Source organism: Ruditapes philippinarum, unplaced genomic scaffold, assembly GCF_026571515.1.
Source record: "Ruditapes philippinarum isolate M1 unplaced genomic scaffold, ASM2657151v2 ctg802_1_1_1_1, whole genome shotgun sequence".
NCBI lineage: Eukaryota > Metazoa > Mollusca > Bivalvia > Venerida > Veneridae > Ruditapes > Ruditapes philippinarum.
In genome coordinates this window covers 390,486-409,915 of record NW_026866781.1, presented here as the reverse complement: position 1 = coordinate 409,915, position 19,430 = coordinate 390,486, and the positions used below count along the sequence as shown (strand labels likewise).

General features: G+C 31.8%; 1 protein-coding gene across 6 annotated transcripts in view; it reads left to right on the top strand.

The window, feature by feature from the left end:
• Nucleotides 1–19,430, top strand: part of LOC132733704 (calcium/calmodulin-dependent protein kinase type II subunit delta-like) — a 118,229-nt gene that overhangs the window by 36,539 nt on the left and 62,260 nt on the right. For all 6 annotated transcript variants that reach the window (XM_060720370.1, XM_060720369.1, XM_060720375.1 and 3 more), the window contains exons 4-6: nucleotides 79–133; nucleotides 6,868–6,933; nucleotides 14,466–14,538. In XM_060720370.1, the coding sequence (XP_060576353.1) occupies nucleotides 79–133; nucleotides 6,868–6,933; nucleotides 14,466–14,538 (194 nt within the window). The remainder of the gene's footprint in view (nucleotides 1–78; nucleotides 134–6,867; nucleotides 6,934–14,465; nucleotides 14,539–19,430) is intronic.

Below are 19,430 nucleotides of genomic sequence, written 5' to 3'. Positions count from 1 at the left end.
TTATTGTTACAAATGTTAAATATGCAATAGATTATTGTTTGAGTGTATTTTTAGAAATGTTTCATTTTCTATTTTCAGTCAGACTACATGACAGTATACAAGACGATGGTTTCCACTATTTAGTATTTGATTTGTAAGTACATTACCACCACGTCATAGACAGAAATTGCCTCATCTATCTAAAATAGTACTTTTTAAGGCCTTATATGAATAACATCAAGGTAGCTAAAATGTTTTTGTCATGTCTTTATGAATTTGTATAAAGATTTTCTTATCGGTTTTCTTGGTTTGCTTTTCCGTGGCAACAACACAGTTAAGGCTTAACAGGGCAACCTTCCAGCGTTACTGGTAGAAGAAGGCCTCAGGGTTTTCCTCTGGGCATTATCTCAGACTCTTTTTCTTGTTTACTTGTATTCACTCGCGACCATCTTTCAGCATTAAATGGTTGTGTTGGCTGAGTAAATGTTACTCTTTTGTTGGCTTTCCCTGTTATGTAGGCTATTAGTGATAAATGGTTTTATTAACTGCATGAAAGCAACCTTTGTTGGCTTTCTCTGTATAGGCTATAAGTTATTTGGCTTTGGCTATAAGTTATTTGGTGTATATAGGCTATAAGTTATCTCCACACTGTATATAGGATATAAGTTATTTGGCTTTCCCTGTTCCACACTGTATATAGGCTATAAGTTATTTGGCTTTGGCTATAAGTTATTTGGTGTATATAGGCTATAAGTTATTTGGCTTTCCCTGTTCCACACTGTATATAGGCTATAAGTTATTTGGCTTTCCCTGCTCCACACTGTATATAGGCTATAAGTTATTTGGCTTTCCCTGTTCCACACTGTATATAGGCTATAAGTTATTTGGCTTTCCCTGTTCCACACTGTATATAGGCTATAAGTTATTTGGCTTTCCCTGCTCCACACTGTATATAGGCTATAAGTTATTTGGCTTTCCCTGTTCCACACTGTATATAGGCTATAAGTTATTTGGCTTTCCCTGTTCCACACTGTATATAGGCTATAAGTTATTTGGCTTTCCCTGCTCCACACTGTATATAGGCTATAAGTTATTTGGCTTTCCCTGTTCCACACTGTATAAAGGCTATAAGTTATTTGGCTTTCCCTGCTCCACACTGTATAAAGGCTATAAGTTATTTGGCTTTCCCTGTTCCACACTGTATATAGGCTATAAGTTATTTGGCTTTCCCTGTTCCACACTGTATATAGGCTATAAGTTATTTGGCTTTCCCTGTTCCACACTGTATATAGGCTATAAGTTATTTGGCTTTCCCTGTTCCACACTGTATAAAGGCTATAAGTTATTTGGCTTTCACTGTTCCACACTGTATATAGGCTATAAGTTATTTGGCTTTCCCTGTTCCACACTGTATATAGGCTATAAGTTATTTGGCTTTCCCTGCTCCACACTGTATAAAGGCTATAAGTTATTTGGCTTTCCCTGCTCCACACTGTATAAAGGCTATAAGTTATTTGGCTTTCCCTGTTCCACACTGTATATAGGCTATAAGTTATTTGGCTTTCCCTGTTCCACACTGTATATAGGCTATAAGTTATTTGGCTTTGGCTTTAAGTTATTTGGCTTTCCCTGTTCCACAGTGTTCTGAAGACTATGTCAGTGATAAATGGTTATGTTAACTATGTTAAAGCAACCTTTGTTGGCTTTCCCTGCTCCACAGTGTATGTTTGAGGTACAAAGTAGTTTTATTGGATGTTGAGAAGTTTGGTCAAAGTGTACAATAGTTATATTTAGACTCTCAAAGTTTCATTTTAAGCGTCATAATTTTGTTTCTGGTTCTCAAGTGACTGTTTCCCATGGAATATGTCAAATCCATGAATTATTTATGGATCCTTACAGTCTAGGTGAATAAAATGAAACCAGACAGTGATTTACTTTCTCATAACTTTCTTCAGTTCAGTGTCCTAACATTACTTTTCAGTCAAGGAGTAACTGAAACTAACAGTCTGGCTGTAGCAAAATGGATCTGTCAAACATTTTGGCTTATTTGAAATGTGATGATTTTGAAAACACTTGAAATAAATTTGTTTTTGTGAAAAAAGTATTCCTATGTGTATAACAAACAGAAAATTCAATAATAAAATGTTTCCTTATTTCAAGAGAACAGTCAGACAATGATACTATCTAGTGCTTTTACAGGATGACAAAATTGAGCAGGTCCTAGTATATTGATATTGTCTACAAAACTCGAGTATTTCCATAGTCCATTAATTGAATTTCAAATATAGAGGGAATATTTCATTGATTTTAGACAAAAGAACTTGTGCAGTTGCAGATCACATGATAACATTGTGCGTCATTTTTGTCAATTGTTATAAAGATGAATAATTATTGTGTTCTTTTTGGGATACTTATAGATTATTTTGTCATAATTTCTGTGTTTGAATTGTTTTACATGAAACAGGCTGCACTCTAAAAAAAAAAAACAATTTGCCTGACATTTCTTTAAAGTAATTTTGACTTTATTGAAATTTTCCCTAATGCTTGCTGTCAGTCTTTCTACATGTATTTAGATTTCCATTATTTCTCAAGCTAATGTTACAAGAAATTATAGGGAATTTTGATGTTGTGAAAAATCCTTTATCATTTCAAATATCTTAGAATGGATTCTAACAAGACATTGACTTAATGAGGAATAGTCAAAATTCAAGGTCACAAGTTTGATAGTGTGAACTTGACCTTTGACCAAGATCATTTCATGTTTTAATTAATTATAAAAAGAAGGCAGCATAATATGCAGTGTTATGATTAATGTTCACCTACAGCTTTTTGACCTCCTCATATAACTTAAGTCATTTGTTAGAATATGGCAATTATCTTAGACAAACATCCTGCAGAAAGGCTGACATAATCTTTTCATCTGCTTCATTTGCCAATTAACTTATATGTAATATTTCAGGTCAAGGAATATTTGTCAGTTTGTCAGACAGTTTATGTTTGTTAGGTTTTCAATCATACAAAACTTTGTATGATTGATATATTAGGTATTAGTTGTATACATGGTCAGAAGAGACTATCTGACATTCATAGAACCTTCATACTGAAATAGTCAAAGGAAAATATATATGATCAGCTACAATTTCATGTTTAATATCTGATTTCTGTATGTTCATCTGATATGTTAGTTTGATATTTAACAATTTATATATTTCATACCAGCATAATGCTATTTTTCAAAGGAAACTGTATAATTTCCAATGTTTCATACAAGGCTGAAATTACCCTAGATCAAAGCAGATTTAACATTTTATAACAGCCAGATACGATTACTGAAAGACATCTGTGTAACACATTAGCCTGTTAATTTGTCTAAGGAAACTATTGATTGTCCATATTCTGATTATTATATTGTCCAAGACTTCAGTTTTGGACACTCAGATTGTCTCAATGTTTAATGTTTATTTGATACTTCATAAAAAGTAGGTTCATGTGATTGTCTGTGTGACTTTTTTGTTGGCCTGATATATTGTTGAAGGAAACTTTGTCAGTATAGATTGTCTGTTGTTTGACATTTCTTGTTTTTGTGAGAATTTGTTATAAGAAACTGTATGAAAGTCTGGCATTTCCCATTGGCATGATGCATGGTTAAAGGAAACTTTGTTACACAATAATTGTTTATTGTATGACATTGAATGTTTGTATGGTATTATATGGTCAGGTTACTGTGTTAAACAACAAAAATATCATTATGAAACTGTTATTTTCTTATGTTACCAAATACTGTGTATTGGAAACTGATTATGTCAACATTTGGTACAATTATTTGTTGACCTCTAACAGGTCCTAGCTATGCCTGCAAAGCAGTCATTTTAATACAGTCTGATTAGGTTTACTTTCAACTGCTGTACCATCAGCTGAGTTTCAAATTGAAACCCCTTTCATGACATGGATGCATAGTTGTTATATTAAAACTTGTCACATCTGTAAATTCAAGGGATAATATTGGTTGATTGCTGATTAGTTGATGGTAGTTCTATAGTTGATACTGTCTTAATTGATTGGTTGCTACTGTATATCCTGTTTCTTATAAGGTATTAAATTATTCCATTGATAAAGAATGTTTCATATTGAATGTCATTTATCTATGATTTATTGCTGATGGTCGAATGTCTTCAGTTCCTGTTCCTTTCATATTGGTCAAAGGTGGCATATTTATCCATCAATATATATCTTAATTGACAGATTGACTCTTCAGCTAAGAGTGCATTATATGTTGAGTTTCAGTGCTCATTCTTAATTGAAAATTTCAATGATTTAATAATGATATAGATTACCATTTTGTTTGTTGAATTGAAATTGAGTGATATTTAGTGTAAAATGTGTTTAGAATTTAGGTTAATCATTGCATGTATGAACAGATTTACTTTGTATAAAGTGGATTTCATACTTCCTTTTACATTCTCTAGTGAATATGAAATGAATGCACCCTAATGTCAATACAGGTTCTTTAATAACTTGATTAATTCTATAATGATGTAACAACAAGTCAAATAAATCATTATTTGTAATCTCCCTAAAGCTAAAAGAACCAAGATTAATTCATTGAGATTTGCATTATTAACAATTTATTAGTCCCCTACCGGTTTACCGGAGGGGACTTTAGGTTTACCCTCCGTCCGTCTGTCCGTCCGTCCGTCTGTCTGTCAGTCCGTCAGTCCGTCCGTCCGCAAAACTGGATCCCGCGATAACTTGAAAAGTACTGAAAATATTTTTATGAAACTTGGAATATGGATAGATGGCAGTATGGAGATTATGCACGTCTTTTTCTTTTCTTCCTATGTTGAAAATTCTGGTTGCTATGGCAACAAATAGGCTTAAAATATGGCAAATTTTACACATAAACTGGATCCAGTGATAACGCAAAAAGTACTGGAAATATTTTTATGAAACTTTACATATATGTAGATGGCAGTCTTGAGATTATGCACGTCTTTTTTGTTTTCTTCCTATGTTGAAAATTCTGGTTGCTATGGCAACAAAAAGGCTGAAAATATGGCAAATTTTACACATAAACTGGATCCAGTGATAACGCAAAAAGTACTGGAAATATTTTTATGAAACTTGACATATGGGTAGATGGCAGTCTTGAAATTATGCACGTTTTTTTCTTTTCTTCCTATGTTGAAAATTCTGGTTGCTATAGCAACACATAGACTGAAAATATGGCAAATTTTACACATAAACTGAATCCAGTGATAACTCAAAAAGTACTGGAAATATTTTTATGAAACTTGACATATGGGTAGATAGCAGTCTTGAGATTATGCATGCCTTATCTGTTCTTCCTATTTTGAAAAAATATCAGTTGCCTTGGCAACAAATAGGCTTAAAACATGGCAAATATAACAATATTTGTGATTAGTCAAAAAGAGCTGAACATTTTTATGAAATTGCATCTTTAATTCAAGAGTTATCTCCTCTTTAAGAATTTTGCTTTTAAAATGGTATATTTTGGTAACAGGGATGTTTCAAATATTAACTTTAGAGTGTCTTTCAGTCCGTCTGTCTGTTCATAAAAACTGTATCCTCTGATCACTTTTAAAGAACTTTTCCAACAAATTTTCTTAAAATAGAGAAAAATTGAAACATTAGTGAATGGCCAATGGCCCTTCAGAATGTTGATGGGGTTCTAACCGGTAGGGGACTTATGGATTGCTTGCAATACTATGATAATTGCTTGTTGTAAATATGATCTCATTATAAGATGTGATACATGCAGATTTCTTCTCATGTCTTTCTACATTCTATATAACAAGGCCTTGAATATTGTAAATCTATTCCTTCTGCTGGCATATCTATTCATTTTATGCTTAATGAAGAGATGTAATTGATAAGTTTGTAATATATAACTGGTATGTAATGTCATGGGATATATAAATCATCTTACTGAGATGATAATGTAAAACAAGATAACTCAGTCACAATCATCTCAACAGTTCATTTTCAACTTAAATGAAAAATATAAATAAAATGAATCTAACTTTGTTGGTGAATTGACCATATTTAACATCAGTGAAGTTGCCTGATTATTTTTTTTAGCTCTCCCACATGCTTAGCACCCATATGCATAATGGTTAGTTGTTAGGACCAGTCAATGTGCGGCATCAGCTTTTAGGGTTGTTAACAATATCTATATTTTGATTGTTCAGACTGAGAGAGACATTTCTTGCAGACTTTCTTATGCTGTCATATTTGACAAGTAAAGCATCTTGCAAACAATGATTTAATATAATATCAAAACAGATTCATTGTGAAACAGCAACTTGCTTTTATAAACCATTTTTTTCTCCATGAAATAGACTTTTATGAGGCCTCTGTCTTCCTTTACATTCATATAATGAAAGTTTGCCATTTACTGGTTTTACAATTTACATTGATTTACTAAAAGCAGTTATTAGGCCCTTGATAAAAGCTATTTCCATGACGATAGATAAACCTAAGATTTATGTCATGAATGAACCTTATATTATCAGCACTCATTGGTTTGTTACTAAGGTAGAGTAAGTTTGAATCCCATTTGGGACATTAACCTCATCTTTGTTAGGAAACTTGCTTATTGAAGGCCATTGATTCACTCAGGCAGCTGGAGAGGTGCCATATGATCTTAACGATATAGAGAGTAAAGGAAAATAATTATTGTAGAATAAGTTATGTTATAAAGGCCTTGTTTCTTTCAGATAAAGATACATGTATAGTTAAATCCATTTTTCCTATGTTTTTATGATGTTCTGTTATGAAATTATATGCCTAATGAATGTGCCCTATTAATCAACTGTACATATTTGAAATATTAAAGATATCTATCCATTGTTGCATCATATATTTCAGAGTAACTGGTGGTGAATTATTTGAAGATATTGTAGCAAGAGAATTTTATAGTGAAGCTGATGCAAGGTAAGTACTGCTAATGTTTTATTAGCTTGCCAGTGTTGCTGATCAAACTTACTTTAAGAGAGATCAACACTTTGTTCTCTTTTGTTTGATCCCTTTGCTAACCTGTGCATCATAAGATGTGGTCAGTTAACTGTCATCTCGGCAACAATTAAGAGGTCTTAGTTTTGATTTAATCTTCATCAAATTTAGAATGTTTGTCTCAATGGTATATTGGACTAAATTCAACATGGGCCATCTTTAAAAACTAGTGTCACCATGTTTAATCAATTGAAATATTTTGTATCCCCCTCTGATGGAATAGGGAGGGGAATATTTTTTTTGGCATTCCCTGTCTGTGTGTCTGTCTGTCAGTCTGAATTTGGTTTCTGTGTTATTTCTAAGTAACTACAAAAGTGGTTGTTTAATGAAAAGATTGATCTCAATTAGCAGACTAATTAGGGGTCGCTGGTCGCATAAGACAAAGTTGCTTATGTGGTATACACGTGGTGCATGGGCAAGTTAGACTGTATTTTGGCTAATTTTCTTGTTTGATTTTCATTCTTTAATTATTAATCCTTTGGTGTTAGATGTTTCCTTTTCTGGAGTGAATTCTACCAGTGATAATTATCATAATTATAAAGTTTAAAGTATAACTAGGTGCTATTTTTGTCATACTATAACTAGGTGCTATCTTTTGTCATACTATAACTAGGTGCTATCTTTTGTCATACTATTATACTCATATACATCAACAAAATATAAAGTTAAAACTATTCGTTATGATCATTCTTGCTATTTTTTCTTGAAAATTTTAAGTATTGAATAGAAAGACTAAATAACTTTATCATCAACAAAAAAAACTAAACAATATTAAAATTCTGTGTGTGAACATTAGCATGTAAAGTATTTTGAAATCTTAGCTTTTTCAAAGTGTAAATTTATTAGGAGAATGACTGCTTGCTGTTTGTATTTCTAAGATTGGGTGGAGGTATAAGAAGATAAACTTGCCACTGTATGAATAAATCAAGTATGACTTTGATAAATGAAAATGCTGCACCTCCTCTTAACATTATTTGAATAAATCCTTTGTACAGAAGTATACAAAAACTGCATTTTCTGTAGAATTTTTGAATTTTTAAATGGGACACTAGAATTGTTAAAAGAATTTTAAAAATTATAAAATTTAAGTTGGAAATCTGTTAGGCTTTGGAAGTGGCAATCATGACAAAGCTTTTACTATTAATACAGATATCACAATCTTTGAATATCCTGCTTGAAAACCTGACTATATTCAAATATTTCATTTTGTGTATTTTACATTTATTGATGGAAAACTTCTATGGAACTCATAACGATTTAACTTGTATAATGATGCTAAAGTTCATGTTATGAATATCAGTTAAGAATGCAAATTATAGTATTTTTATTGTTGAAAAACATTTGTTCATTTGCATAGGAGTATCAATACATTAATGACTTGTGTATGATGTCATGTGATAATTGATATGAGCCACGCCATGACAAAACCAACATAATGGGTTTGCCACCAGCATGGATCCAGACCAGGATCCATGCTGTTCGCTATCAGTTTCTCTACTTGTTATAGGGTTTGTTAGCGTACAGCATGGATCCTCATCAGACTGCGCGGATGCGCAGGCTGGTCTGGATCCATGCTGGTTGCAAACCCATTATGTTGGTTTTGTCATGGCGCGGCTCATATATCTTTACATTTATACAACTGGTATTGCTGTGAGTTCTCTCTCATGGTTCACTTATATTCTGTAAATAGAAACTAGATAAATCCAGGATTAAAATAGCTATAAATTCTTCAAGATAGTACAATCCCTATCTTTTTAAGTGCACAGGCCTCGTACAATTTCTATCCTTTTAAGTGCACAGGCCTAGGAAAATCAAATTTTATCAATAATAGTGATTTTTATGAATTCCAATTACCATTGTACCACCCATACTTTCTTAAATTCTCCAATTCTTTACTTATCCCCTGTGGATAAAATCTGATACAATGTAATTAAAATGGCTTTGTCTATCCGTCCTGGCATTGAAAATGTTATAGAGGGCCAGGTAAATGTAAACAGAATAAAGAAATCCATGACTCTCAGTAACAGTAGAATAAGGGAGCTTGAACCTTTCTGTCAACATAAGAAATTAACAAAAAGGATTAGCTCCTAGTTTCCATGGCTTGGCGCCTCAGTTGGTTGGATTGGAAAATAGGTACAAATTTACTTAAAGTTCACTTCAATGAGAAGAAAATTTTCTTTGATGCTATTCATCCAGGAAGGTGTTAATGTGACTAAAATTTATGCAGCTTATAGAACAATAGGAAGAACAATGGAATAGCAACACAGGTGCCACTTTGTTAGAATAGCTGTTCAACCTTCTTTAAGAATCATTTATCAAACTTGGTAGATTTTAATTAATATTGATTCAATCAAAACGATGTGTAAGATCTTTAAATAATTGATAAATGATTGTCTCCTGATAGTGCTAAATAAATGATAAAAATTAAGTATATGATAATTGTATCCTGATCTTATTTGATTCATTACATTTAGTAAGGCCAAATCATTGGTAAATCCAGTACACCTCCCTGCCTCTACCTTAACTCCCAGAAGACAGTCAAATATGAGAATTCCTGTTAATTGCCCCACACTGCAAACAATTAAAAATACCTCGTCTATTTTTGTATTTGAACAAAACCATCAAATTGGGCTAGCAGTGGATAGGTAAAGACTTACCAACCCCCACATTGTCCCAGAAGTGTAGCAGGGAGGGGCAATACTTAAAGCATGTATGAAAGTGTTTAAAAGCTTTGCAAGCACTCATTTATCCAGATTGAAATTTTCTAGATAGTTTTCACAATGTCTTGTATCCTGAAATTAGATTTACTGTCTCTTACCAAACGAGTCTGCCATATTGATTACTGAACGTATTAAGTGTAGTTTATTCCAGAGGTTTTAAGGATATGGAAAGAAAATGACATAAAACAACAGCTTCCATCATCTTATTGTAAAAGAGAATGTCAAATATGAAAAAAGACACCAGCAAATATTGGGCATTCAATCTTTATTTTCATCACAACATTTTTAATAGGTTTTAGATAACTTAAGAGTTTTCATTACTTTTCACAGGAATGTGTGATGCCAACAAAGCTCATATCAAACCATGCATAATTTATGCAAGAGCAGTAAACTTAAGTGCTTTAAAGCAAATCTTCAGTCTTTTGCTGGTGAATAATTTACTCTTTCATACTCTTATAGAAGATAAAAGATTATAGGAAGAAAATATTATACAATCAGATTTCCTGAATGAATTTTCCATGTAGAAGGTGGTCCCAGATGACTGTTTGAAATGATTAAATTTTATTGATGTAAGAAAGCTGTCTCCAACATTTGCTGTCATGTAGCCTCCAGAACTCACAATGATGTAGGACAATGGTTAAGATACTGATATCAACCTTTGGGTTCATTTGCATTTCGATTATCTTAAATTTGGCATACTGTCCCTCATTCTTTCTCTTTAACCCTGAAGCCTGCTGGTGGCAACTGAATATATCTATGTGACCTTTGCAGACCAAGATCAGCCAGAGCATCTGTCTGTGCTGTTTGATCATTGTCTGCAGTCTTACCTATTCAATCAGTACTTATTTTGAAATTTTTCTCTAAAAATGATGAATGGTTTTGAAAAATTGACAAGTACAGTTGACTCTCAAATAAGTCAAAATCACCTCACTCAAACTTCTGCATTAGTCGAAGAATTTCTTAGGTCCAGTCAAATTTCCTTCTTTATCTTTGTACTTTAACTCCGCTTAAGTCAAATTTTGACTTACTGAGACTCCTGTTTAGTCAAAAGGAGTTTTTGGTCCCGTCAATTAAAGTCCAACATATTTTCATGTCAGTTAGTCGAAGTGTTAAAACAGGCGACTGATCAACGGTTGGCGACATCAAGGTGAGATGTTGTCACTCTGGTTCACTCGTTTCATAGTATTTTTAATCGCCGGTCATCATGTATTATTAACACGTTTTAAAAGTGACTTTAATCGGCATAAAGACTTCATTGGTTTTATCAGTTAGATAACTAAATTGATATGACTACTTCCAGTACACAATAATTGCTATTTTCATTTTCCTATGATTAAGGTATAAGACATATTGTTTGTTATTTGCTTCTATAGTAATGAATTTTCATGAGTGCTTATTGAAAACATGTGCTTAATATTATACTGATGAATACTGACCAACTTGATTTGCATTTATGTCTTTGCTACGAGTGTTTGTGTTTATGTTGTATTTATGTTTCACTATTAATATACATGTATTAAATTTTAAATAATATCTTTCTGTTCATTTATAATTTGTAGTTGTAAGTGCTCAACTGCAGCATTGCCGTTATCAACAATAACAAACCTACTATTTTGGACATTCAATCAGGCACATTTTTATACATGTACGAATGTAAATGTAATGACAGCAGATCCACGTTACCTGTTCCTCTTGAAGTAAAATGCCCAGTCCGTTGAAATCTGAGTTACCGAGAGTCAACTGTATATTTAAGATATTTTATAGCATGGTTTAAGGTAAAATTAAGGAATATTGACAATGCTTCTTTTCTGATCACCTTGAAAATTCATTGCTTTGGAGGTTTAGTGTTTAAGATAGGTTACTTATTTAGAATTGTTCGTCAGTAATCCTTCACAAATTGCTTATTTCAGCAAAAGATTTCTAGGTCAAGGTCACTGTTTAAGCTCGTTTTCCATAGGCTTTGTTTGTACCATTTAAACTAACATCAAATCAACAGTTTTACATTAAGAATAAAGAAATTTTCAGAATTAAGATGAGCCATTATTTTTATGATAAATGATTCTTAGATTTTCCTCCATAAAAGTTTAAAAATTCAAGTCCATTGCAAAAGTTAAACTAAATCAGGAACCTAGCATTTCTAACATCCATACATCATTGTTGTAGTATATGGTGAGTACAGGTGTGTTATGGAGATATTGTATCACTAAACTCTACAGCTAAATGTCTGTTTATTTGAAATACTCTCATAATAATACTTTGTTTATGATTGCTGTGCATATTACAGATTGAATGTTGAGGTATTTTGCCAAGTATGATTCCTGTAAAAACCAATATTTACCATAGTATGTTATTGTTGCTTGTACAAATAGAATATTACATTTACAAATGCCATGTTTCAAAGATTATGCTGAATTATGGTTCCATCTTTGTGCTTTAAGTTCATTATTTATGTGCCATTTTAGCTTCTTATCTAAAAGAAAACTTTAAAAGCATCAATATTTGATTGTAACAGCATTAAGTTTATTTCATTTACAGTCTCTGTCATTAATTTAGGGTCTAAATGACTGACAGCTGTCATTTTGGCATGTTAATCATACTTGCAGATTTTCCTTGAGCAACATTTGGTTTTATAAAAAAATTGTAAGGAGAAAAAATCCCTACCCCAGTAGTTTTGAATGTTAATTCTTGTTTTGACAGATTTATGTCCCTTGATGATAGATTTTATTGAAAGCCATTGAAAAGTTAGCATCTAATTGACTCATAAAACAATTAAAACAGTTATAAAAATTCTCTTGAAGTGTGTTCTAAGTGTTTAAGCAATAAAGACAACATTATAATTATATTTATGAATTTTACAAGATGATATTTTACTCTCATTTGTAAACAGAAGAACTTTGTGAATCTATTAGATATTTTGGAGTGTTTTATATTAAAGCCACAGGCTTATAATGACTCTTGTTGGAACAATAAGGGAGGTAAAAACAGTAAAATTATGGTGTTTTTGCTGCTACTATTGGTTCTGTACCAAGGTATGAAAGAAGAGTGAGGAAGGATGAATGAAAATGAATGAATGAATGAAATGGAATGAATGGAATGGAATGAATGAATGAATGAATGAATGAATGAATGAATGAATTAATTAATTAATTAATTGATTAATTAAATAAAAGATGTCACAGACTACATGCTTTATGCATGTTGGGATTCGAACACATCTTGCTTGTAACTTGAAATAGAGTGATTGTCCGATTGATTGTATCTAGATGGAAAGTCAGTTACCAAGTGAAATTGCATCAATAGTTATCATCCTTGAGATTCTTATGAGAAATTAGCTACCATAAATATTTGAAAACAGTGTGAGAAGTAAAATAGCTTTTTTATCCTCTGCTGCATACTCACAGTTAGATCGTTCAAATGGTTTTTCTGTGGCACATTTTATCATATTGAGTGTTGGTTTAAAATTATAAAAATCACATAATTATTTATGTAATTTTAGTTCCTCAACAGGTAAAACTTGAAGCTGACACTGATTTGATGAAAGTGACTACCAGATTCTTAAGGATCTGATTTTAATCTGATTGGAAAATGTCCTATCTTTCTGATATAAAGCCATTAAATATATCATAGAGGAAAACCTATAGAATAGGCAAAAACAGAATCTCTTAAGAACACGCCAAAAACAGCTAAATTGAAAATATTGCAGATTTGGTTTAATTAAGTTTGTTCATGGATGGTAATGGTAAATGCAAGCTACCGTCCACTAACCCCTTGTATCAGCTTAAGCAGAATTCAACATTTAAATATGATATAGAATGTTTGAATTAAAAACATCTGTAGATGCCTTGTGCACATTGTATAATATTGTAATTCAGTTAGTACTGTTTAAAGTGTATTTAAGCAGTTTCCTATCATTGGTGAAATGTTCACCATAATGTTTCTACCATACATGCAGGAAGTAATAATCTTATGTGAAAAAACAAGTGAATACATCAGTGTTGTGTTTGACATACTTCCTATCAACTTGGCTAGTTATGCTGGCAGTATAACATATTTTGCAAGGCTCTGTCACATAGAAATCTCACAATATATTCACTGACTGTAATAATAGTTGGTTACAGGACTGACTACATGTCCTAATATATAAGCTTAGTGCATGTATACAGATTTATTCCTAATGTAAGTTAAAATAAATAAAATGTAACTATACAAATTAATTCATACTCATCTAAAACTTCTAAGGAAATTATTTTATCTGTGCTTCTATTTAATATTTATGTAAGGTTGGATAATTGGGGGTCCATCTAATTTAAAGAACCCCATTGGTTAATTGAGTGGAAGGGCACAAATATATTGGTTTAAAATTCGATTGTTTGATTGGACTTGTTTTTACATGATTTACAAGCATGGAATAAACCTTGACAAAAAAGCATTAGCTGACTAAATCTAAGCCATGTAATTGCCAGCCACCTGGTGCAAAAAATGGAAGATAATATTTATATAATTATAAAAATGATTTTTGAAGTTGGCATAGACATTTGAAACAGAAACCTCTTGAAAAAATGATTGCTGGAAGATAAAAAATAGATCAAAAGTATAGAATAACAAAGCTGCAAATAATTACTTTTGAAATTGTTTGACAAATTGAAGAAAGTATGATGAGTTTGTTCAATGATTGGATCTGTATATAACATTATATTGTGCCGTTGAATAATGTTTTACTGTTTCTCATTTCAGCCACTGCATGCAACAGATATTAGAGAGTGTTAACTACTGTCATATGCATGGAATAGTACATCGAGATTTGAAGGTGAGTTTGATATAAATTTATTATTAGCCATCTTGCTAGTATTGAGTTTTGGTTTGAGACTTTACTTTTTTGGATACTTACATAGTCTCTCATGTATAAAAGATATATTGCTGAGACAATTCCATTAAGAAAGTTAAAGTGAATTTGACCTTGAGCTTTATAATTATTTGACCTTGACTTTTATTTGACCTTGACCTTCAAATCAAATTATGAATTTTGGTAAAATTGGCAATTACTTTATTAATAATGTATGGATCTGTTTTATCCATGGACAAATCAACAACAAAAAAAATATGTTGATTAATTTAAGCATGATTTTGACCTTAAATAACCTTGACAATTAAGGCCAGGTTATTGAATTTTGCTGAAATTGTTATGATTTTGTCTTTAAGAATGAAATTCATAATTTGACAAAACAACACTTTAGGTTTGGCTTAAATTGCCATAACTTTTTTTATTGATGGACAGTTTTTGATTCATAATTGACACATTTAATCCTGTTTTTATGACAATGCACTTTATTTGTTGCATTTATTATTTCCTTTTTTGACTTACAGAATATTTGCCTTTTCATGAAGACCACATAAGGGATTCACTTTAAATTTAAAATACTTGTTCTCCTATGTCTCCTAAGCACTTCCCCCTTTATTTTGATTTTATTACACTATTCAACACAGAAAAGAGAGGACCATGTTGTGCTGGGGGTGGGAGTCATGTTAAATAATTGCCATTTTCCTCATCAGCATAATTATACTCCTTTTCTTTCTTTTTTTACCTCTTTATCCACCTCAAGTATAATAATCTTTCATGGTGACAACTAATAGCAAAGAATAATTGGCAGAACATATTTGAGATTTTCTGTTATATTAAAAGAATGCCTGCTCAAATTGCTTGGAAACCTAGATCATTACCATATTCCCAGGTGGATGTATGATTCAATATATTGTACTGTATACACCATTAATTTTCTGGAATTTAAAGTAAATCTGAATTTCCTTTCAACATTCCTTGATTTATATAATTAATTTATTTATTCTTGTAAAGGTTATTTTTAGCTCGACTATTCGAAGAATATGAGAGCTATTGTAGTCGCCCCGGCGTCGGCGTCAGCGTCCGCGTCGGCGTCTGCGTTGGTTAAAGTTTTTTGTAAAGTCAAATATCTCAATCATTACTTGAGATATTCAATTGAAACTTACAATACTTATTTATAGTAACAAGGTACATCATATTGACAAGTTTGATAACTCTGCCTACAATATTGACAGAATTATGCCCCTTTTTAACTTAGAAATTTTGGTTAAAGTTTTTTGTAAAGTCAAATATCTCAATAATTACTTGAGATATTCAATTGAAACTTACAATACTTATTTATAGTAACAAGGTACATCAGATTGACAAGTTTGATAACTCTGCCTACAATATTGACAGAATTATGCCCCTTTTTAACTTAGAAATTTTGGTTAAAGTTTTTTGTAAAGTCAAATATCTCAATTATTGCTTGAGATATTCAATTGAAACTTACAATACTTATTTATAGTAACAAGGAACATCAGATTGACAAGTTGGATAACTCTGCCTACAATATTGACAGAATTATGCCCCTTTGGAACTTAGAAATTTTGGTTTAAGTTTTTTTGTAAAGTCAAATATCTCAATTATTGCTTGAGATATTCAAATGAAATTTAAAATACTTTTTTATAGTAACAATGTTCATCAGGTTGCAAAATTGCATAACTCTGCCTGCAAAATTTGAAGAATTATTTGCCCCTTTGAAACTTAGAAATTTTGGTTAAAGGTTAAAGGTCTTCAAAGATATTTACTTGAAACTTTACACATGCACTTAGGGTCATAAGGCCATCCTTAAAAAAATGTTTGTTTGCAGTAACGCGACCTACTCACAAAATTTGCCCCTACTCAAAAGTTTTTTTCATGGTCTGGATAAAAAAAAAATTTTTTAATCAGAAAATTATGCCTTGTGCTTTGTTTTTGTTCTTTTAAAGGTTAATAGAAGAGACCTTCCTACCCACCTTGAAAATTCTGGGTCGGGTTACTGCAAACAAACATTTTTTTAAGGATGGCCTAATTGGAGGGTCATAATTGTATGTCACTGACCAAGTTCCATAACTCTATCTTGCATTAAGGCTGATTCATATCCCCTTTTCTACTTAGTCTCTTGGTTAATGTTTACATGCAAGTTTTACATATCTCAATAACTATTAAAGATATTTATTTAAAACTTCACATAGGCATTTAGGGTCATAATTGTAGGTCACTGACAAAGATCCATAAAATCTATCTTGCATTTAGGCTGATTTTTCTCCCCTTTTTCAACTTAGAAATTCATGGTAAAGTTTTGCTTGTAAGCTGTTATCTCAATTACTACTGAAAGGTTTGTGCCCTTTTTTGGACAATTTTATGCATTCATAATAATAAAGCAGTGATTTACTTGATAAAACATCTTAATTAGAAGCCTATGTACCTTTTCTGTCAAATTTATGTATTCATAGGTAATTAGTATTATTATACTCAATAAAACAACCTTGTGACATTACCTACCGAATAGTCAAGCCAATACTGTATAATTAGACTCTCTGAGTCTAAGGCCTATAACATGAATTTATTAAAAAAAAATTAGACCTTTTGTGATCTTAAAAAATTTAACATTATCAAGGCTCTTTTACTATCAAGCACTTAGAATAGTCGAGCATGCTGTCCTACCGACAGCTCTTGTTATATATGATCTTGATTTTGTTTATTGGTAATTGGCAGTACTAATATTGTCTAAAATGTATCATGAAAGAAGAAAAACAAGAAGCTGAAAGATATTATGTTATGGTTTATTTTCGGTGGTAAGGTTTGATAACTGAATCTAGAGCAGGTAAACTGGAAGCTGGCTAACTGTACTGTCAGTATTGTCAGATAATGTACAGTAAAACTCAGCTAAACTTCTATGGACAGAGGCAATTTGTTCTTTACAGATGAAGTTCATTACCTCTGTAAATTAAATGCTTTTATTTGCATACTGTAAACATACCTCACATATCTATAACATACAGTAAGAAACAATGGAAACAATCATTTTACTCAAACTACTAAGTATTTGAGCACTGTTGGCAATAATGAGTTGCCTGTACCACCAGTAATACAGTAAGCACAATCTATACAACTGCAGACTATTTTTGGGCTGATTTATTATAAAGTAATATACACCAGGTTGTATTTCGGGTATGGCCAGGTAGGATAGGCAGGCAGGGTCCTGTTTTGTCCTGAGCACATCTTCTGCATTCAAGTTTTATTTGATACAAATATTCATGACCATAAGATGTAGTGTTGCTCACATGAATCAGGTCTCTTGGGCTAAGGTCAAGGTCATACTTACAGATGAGAGGAAAACGTCTGTATTGAGCAAAACTTTTACATGCAATAAGGGATTGAAACAAGTGTTCACCTTTATGAGGTGCAAAGTTCAGATCCCTGTAACCAATGTCAACTTCTCACATAAAGGCCAATGGTCAGGCCAAAATCTGACAAAAAATTGAGTGGTGCCATTATAATCCAGGTCTATATAATAATGCTAGGTCAAGGTCACCAGACATGAAATCATGCACATTTTAAAGTCATAAGATGATACAGACTAGCATTTATCTGTTTGTAGGTAGGCTCTCTAAATTTTCAGTAATGACAGTTCATACAAACTAACTCATCACTTTAAGTGTTGAGGCTGTATCCTGTAATTTTATACAACTTGATATAGCTGCACCAATTTATGAGGAATTGTAAAGAGAAAATATTAATGCATTATTAAATCAGTTATATACAATATATGGTATAACTGAACCGCAGTTTGACATTAAATGGTGAAACAAAATTACTATAAGCTGTTTTTTTTTTACACACTATATGAATAGACTGAAATATTTTGTCAGATTGATATAGTTTGTCAGACTGATATAGTTTGTCAGACTGAAATAGTTTGTCAAACTGAAATAGTTTGTCAGACTGATATAGGTTTTTTCTCAGACTGAAATAGTTTGTCAGACTAAAATAGTTTTTCTGAAATAGTTTATCAGACTTAATAGTTTGTCAGACTGAAATAGTTTGTCAGACTAAAATAGTTTTTCTGAAATAGTTTATCAGACTTAATAGTTTGTCAGACTGAAATAGTTTGTCAGATTGAAATAGTTTGTCAGCTGACACCTGACCAACCTACATGTAAAGTATCATAGATCTTGATCTAGATCTAGTTTTAACATTTAAAATTCACAAAAAGTTCATGTCAGTGTGGAAAGAAATGATTTAAGATGATTGTTATGGCAACATCATGTTTTGTCAATTGTAAATCCAGGGATGATGTAATAAACCTATTGTTAAGACTGTAAACAAAGGTGCAGCATTGGTTCTTCATTGGAGGATAAATTGATGTTTCTGGAATGGCTAAGAATAGCTGCCTAGCACTGTAACATTAACTGACAAGATACTCTTCTTGAGAAGCAATATATTGTTATGTCATAGAAATGTAACAGTTACATACACTTAATAGATTGACCAGTATTTCTGAAGTAGCCCTTACAAGAACATTTTTATCATTCGGTATGGAAACTATTTTTGAAAGATATATTCTATAGTTACAATCTATTTCACATCTTTAGACCTGAGCACATGCTGAATTATTTTTTTTTACATATTTAAGCAGTAGTAACTGTTAAATGACTTAGAAACTTGGCACTGAAAAGACTGTTGTTTTCAGGACAAAATTCATTCAAGGTGAGATAAGTACTAAAAGATGATTTGTATATAAACATTACTCAGTGTAACCTTGTATGTCAGACTGAGTGGGGATTTATGGGATATTTGTCTGGAACTTGTGTATCATATAGTGATTGATATTGACA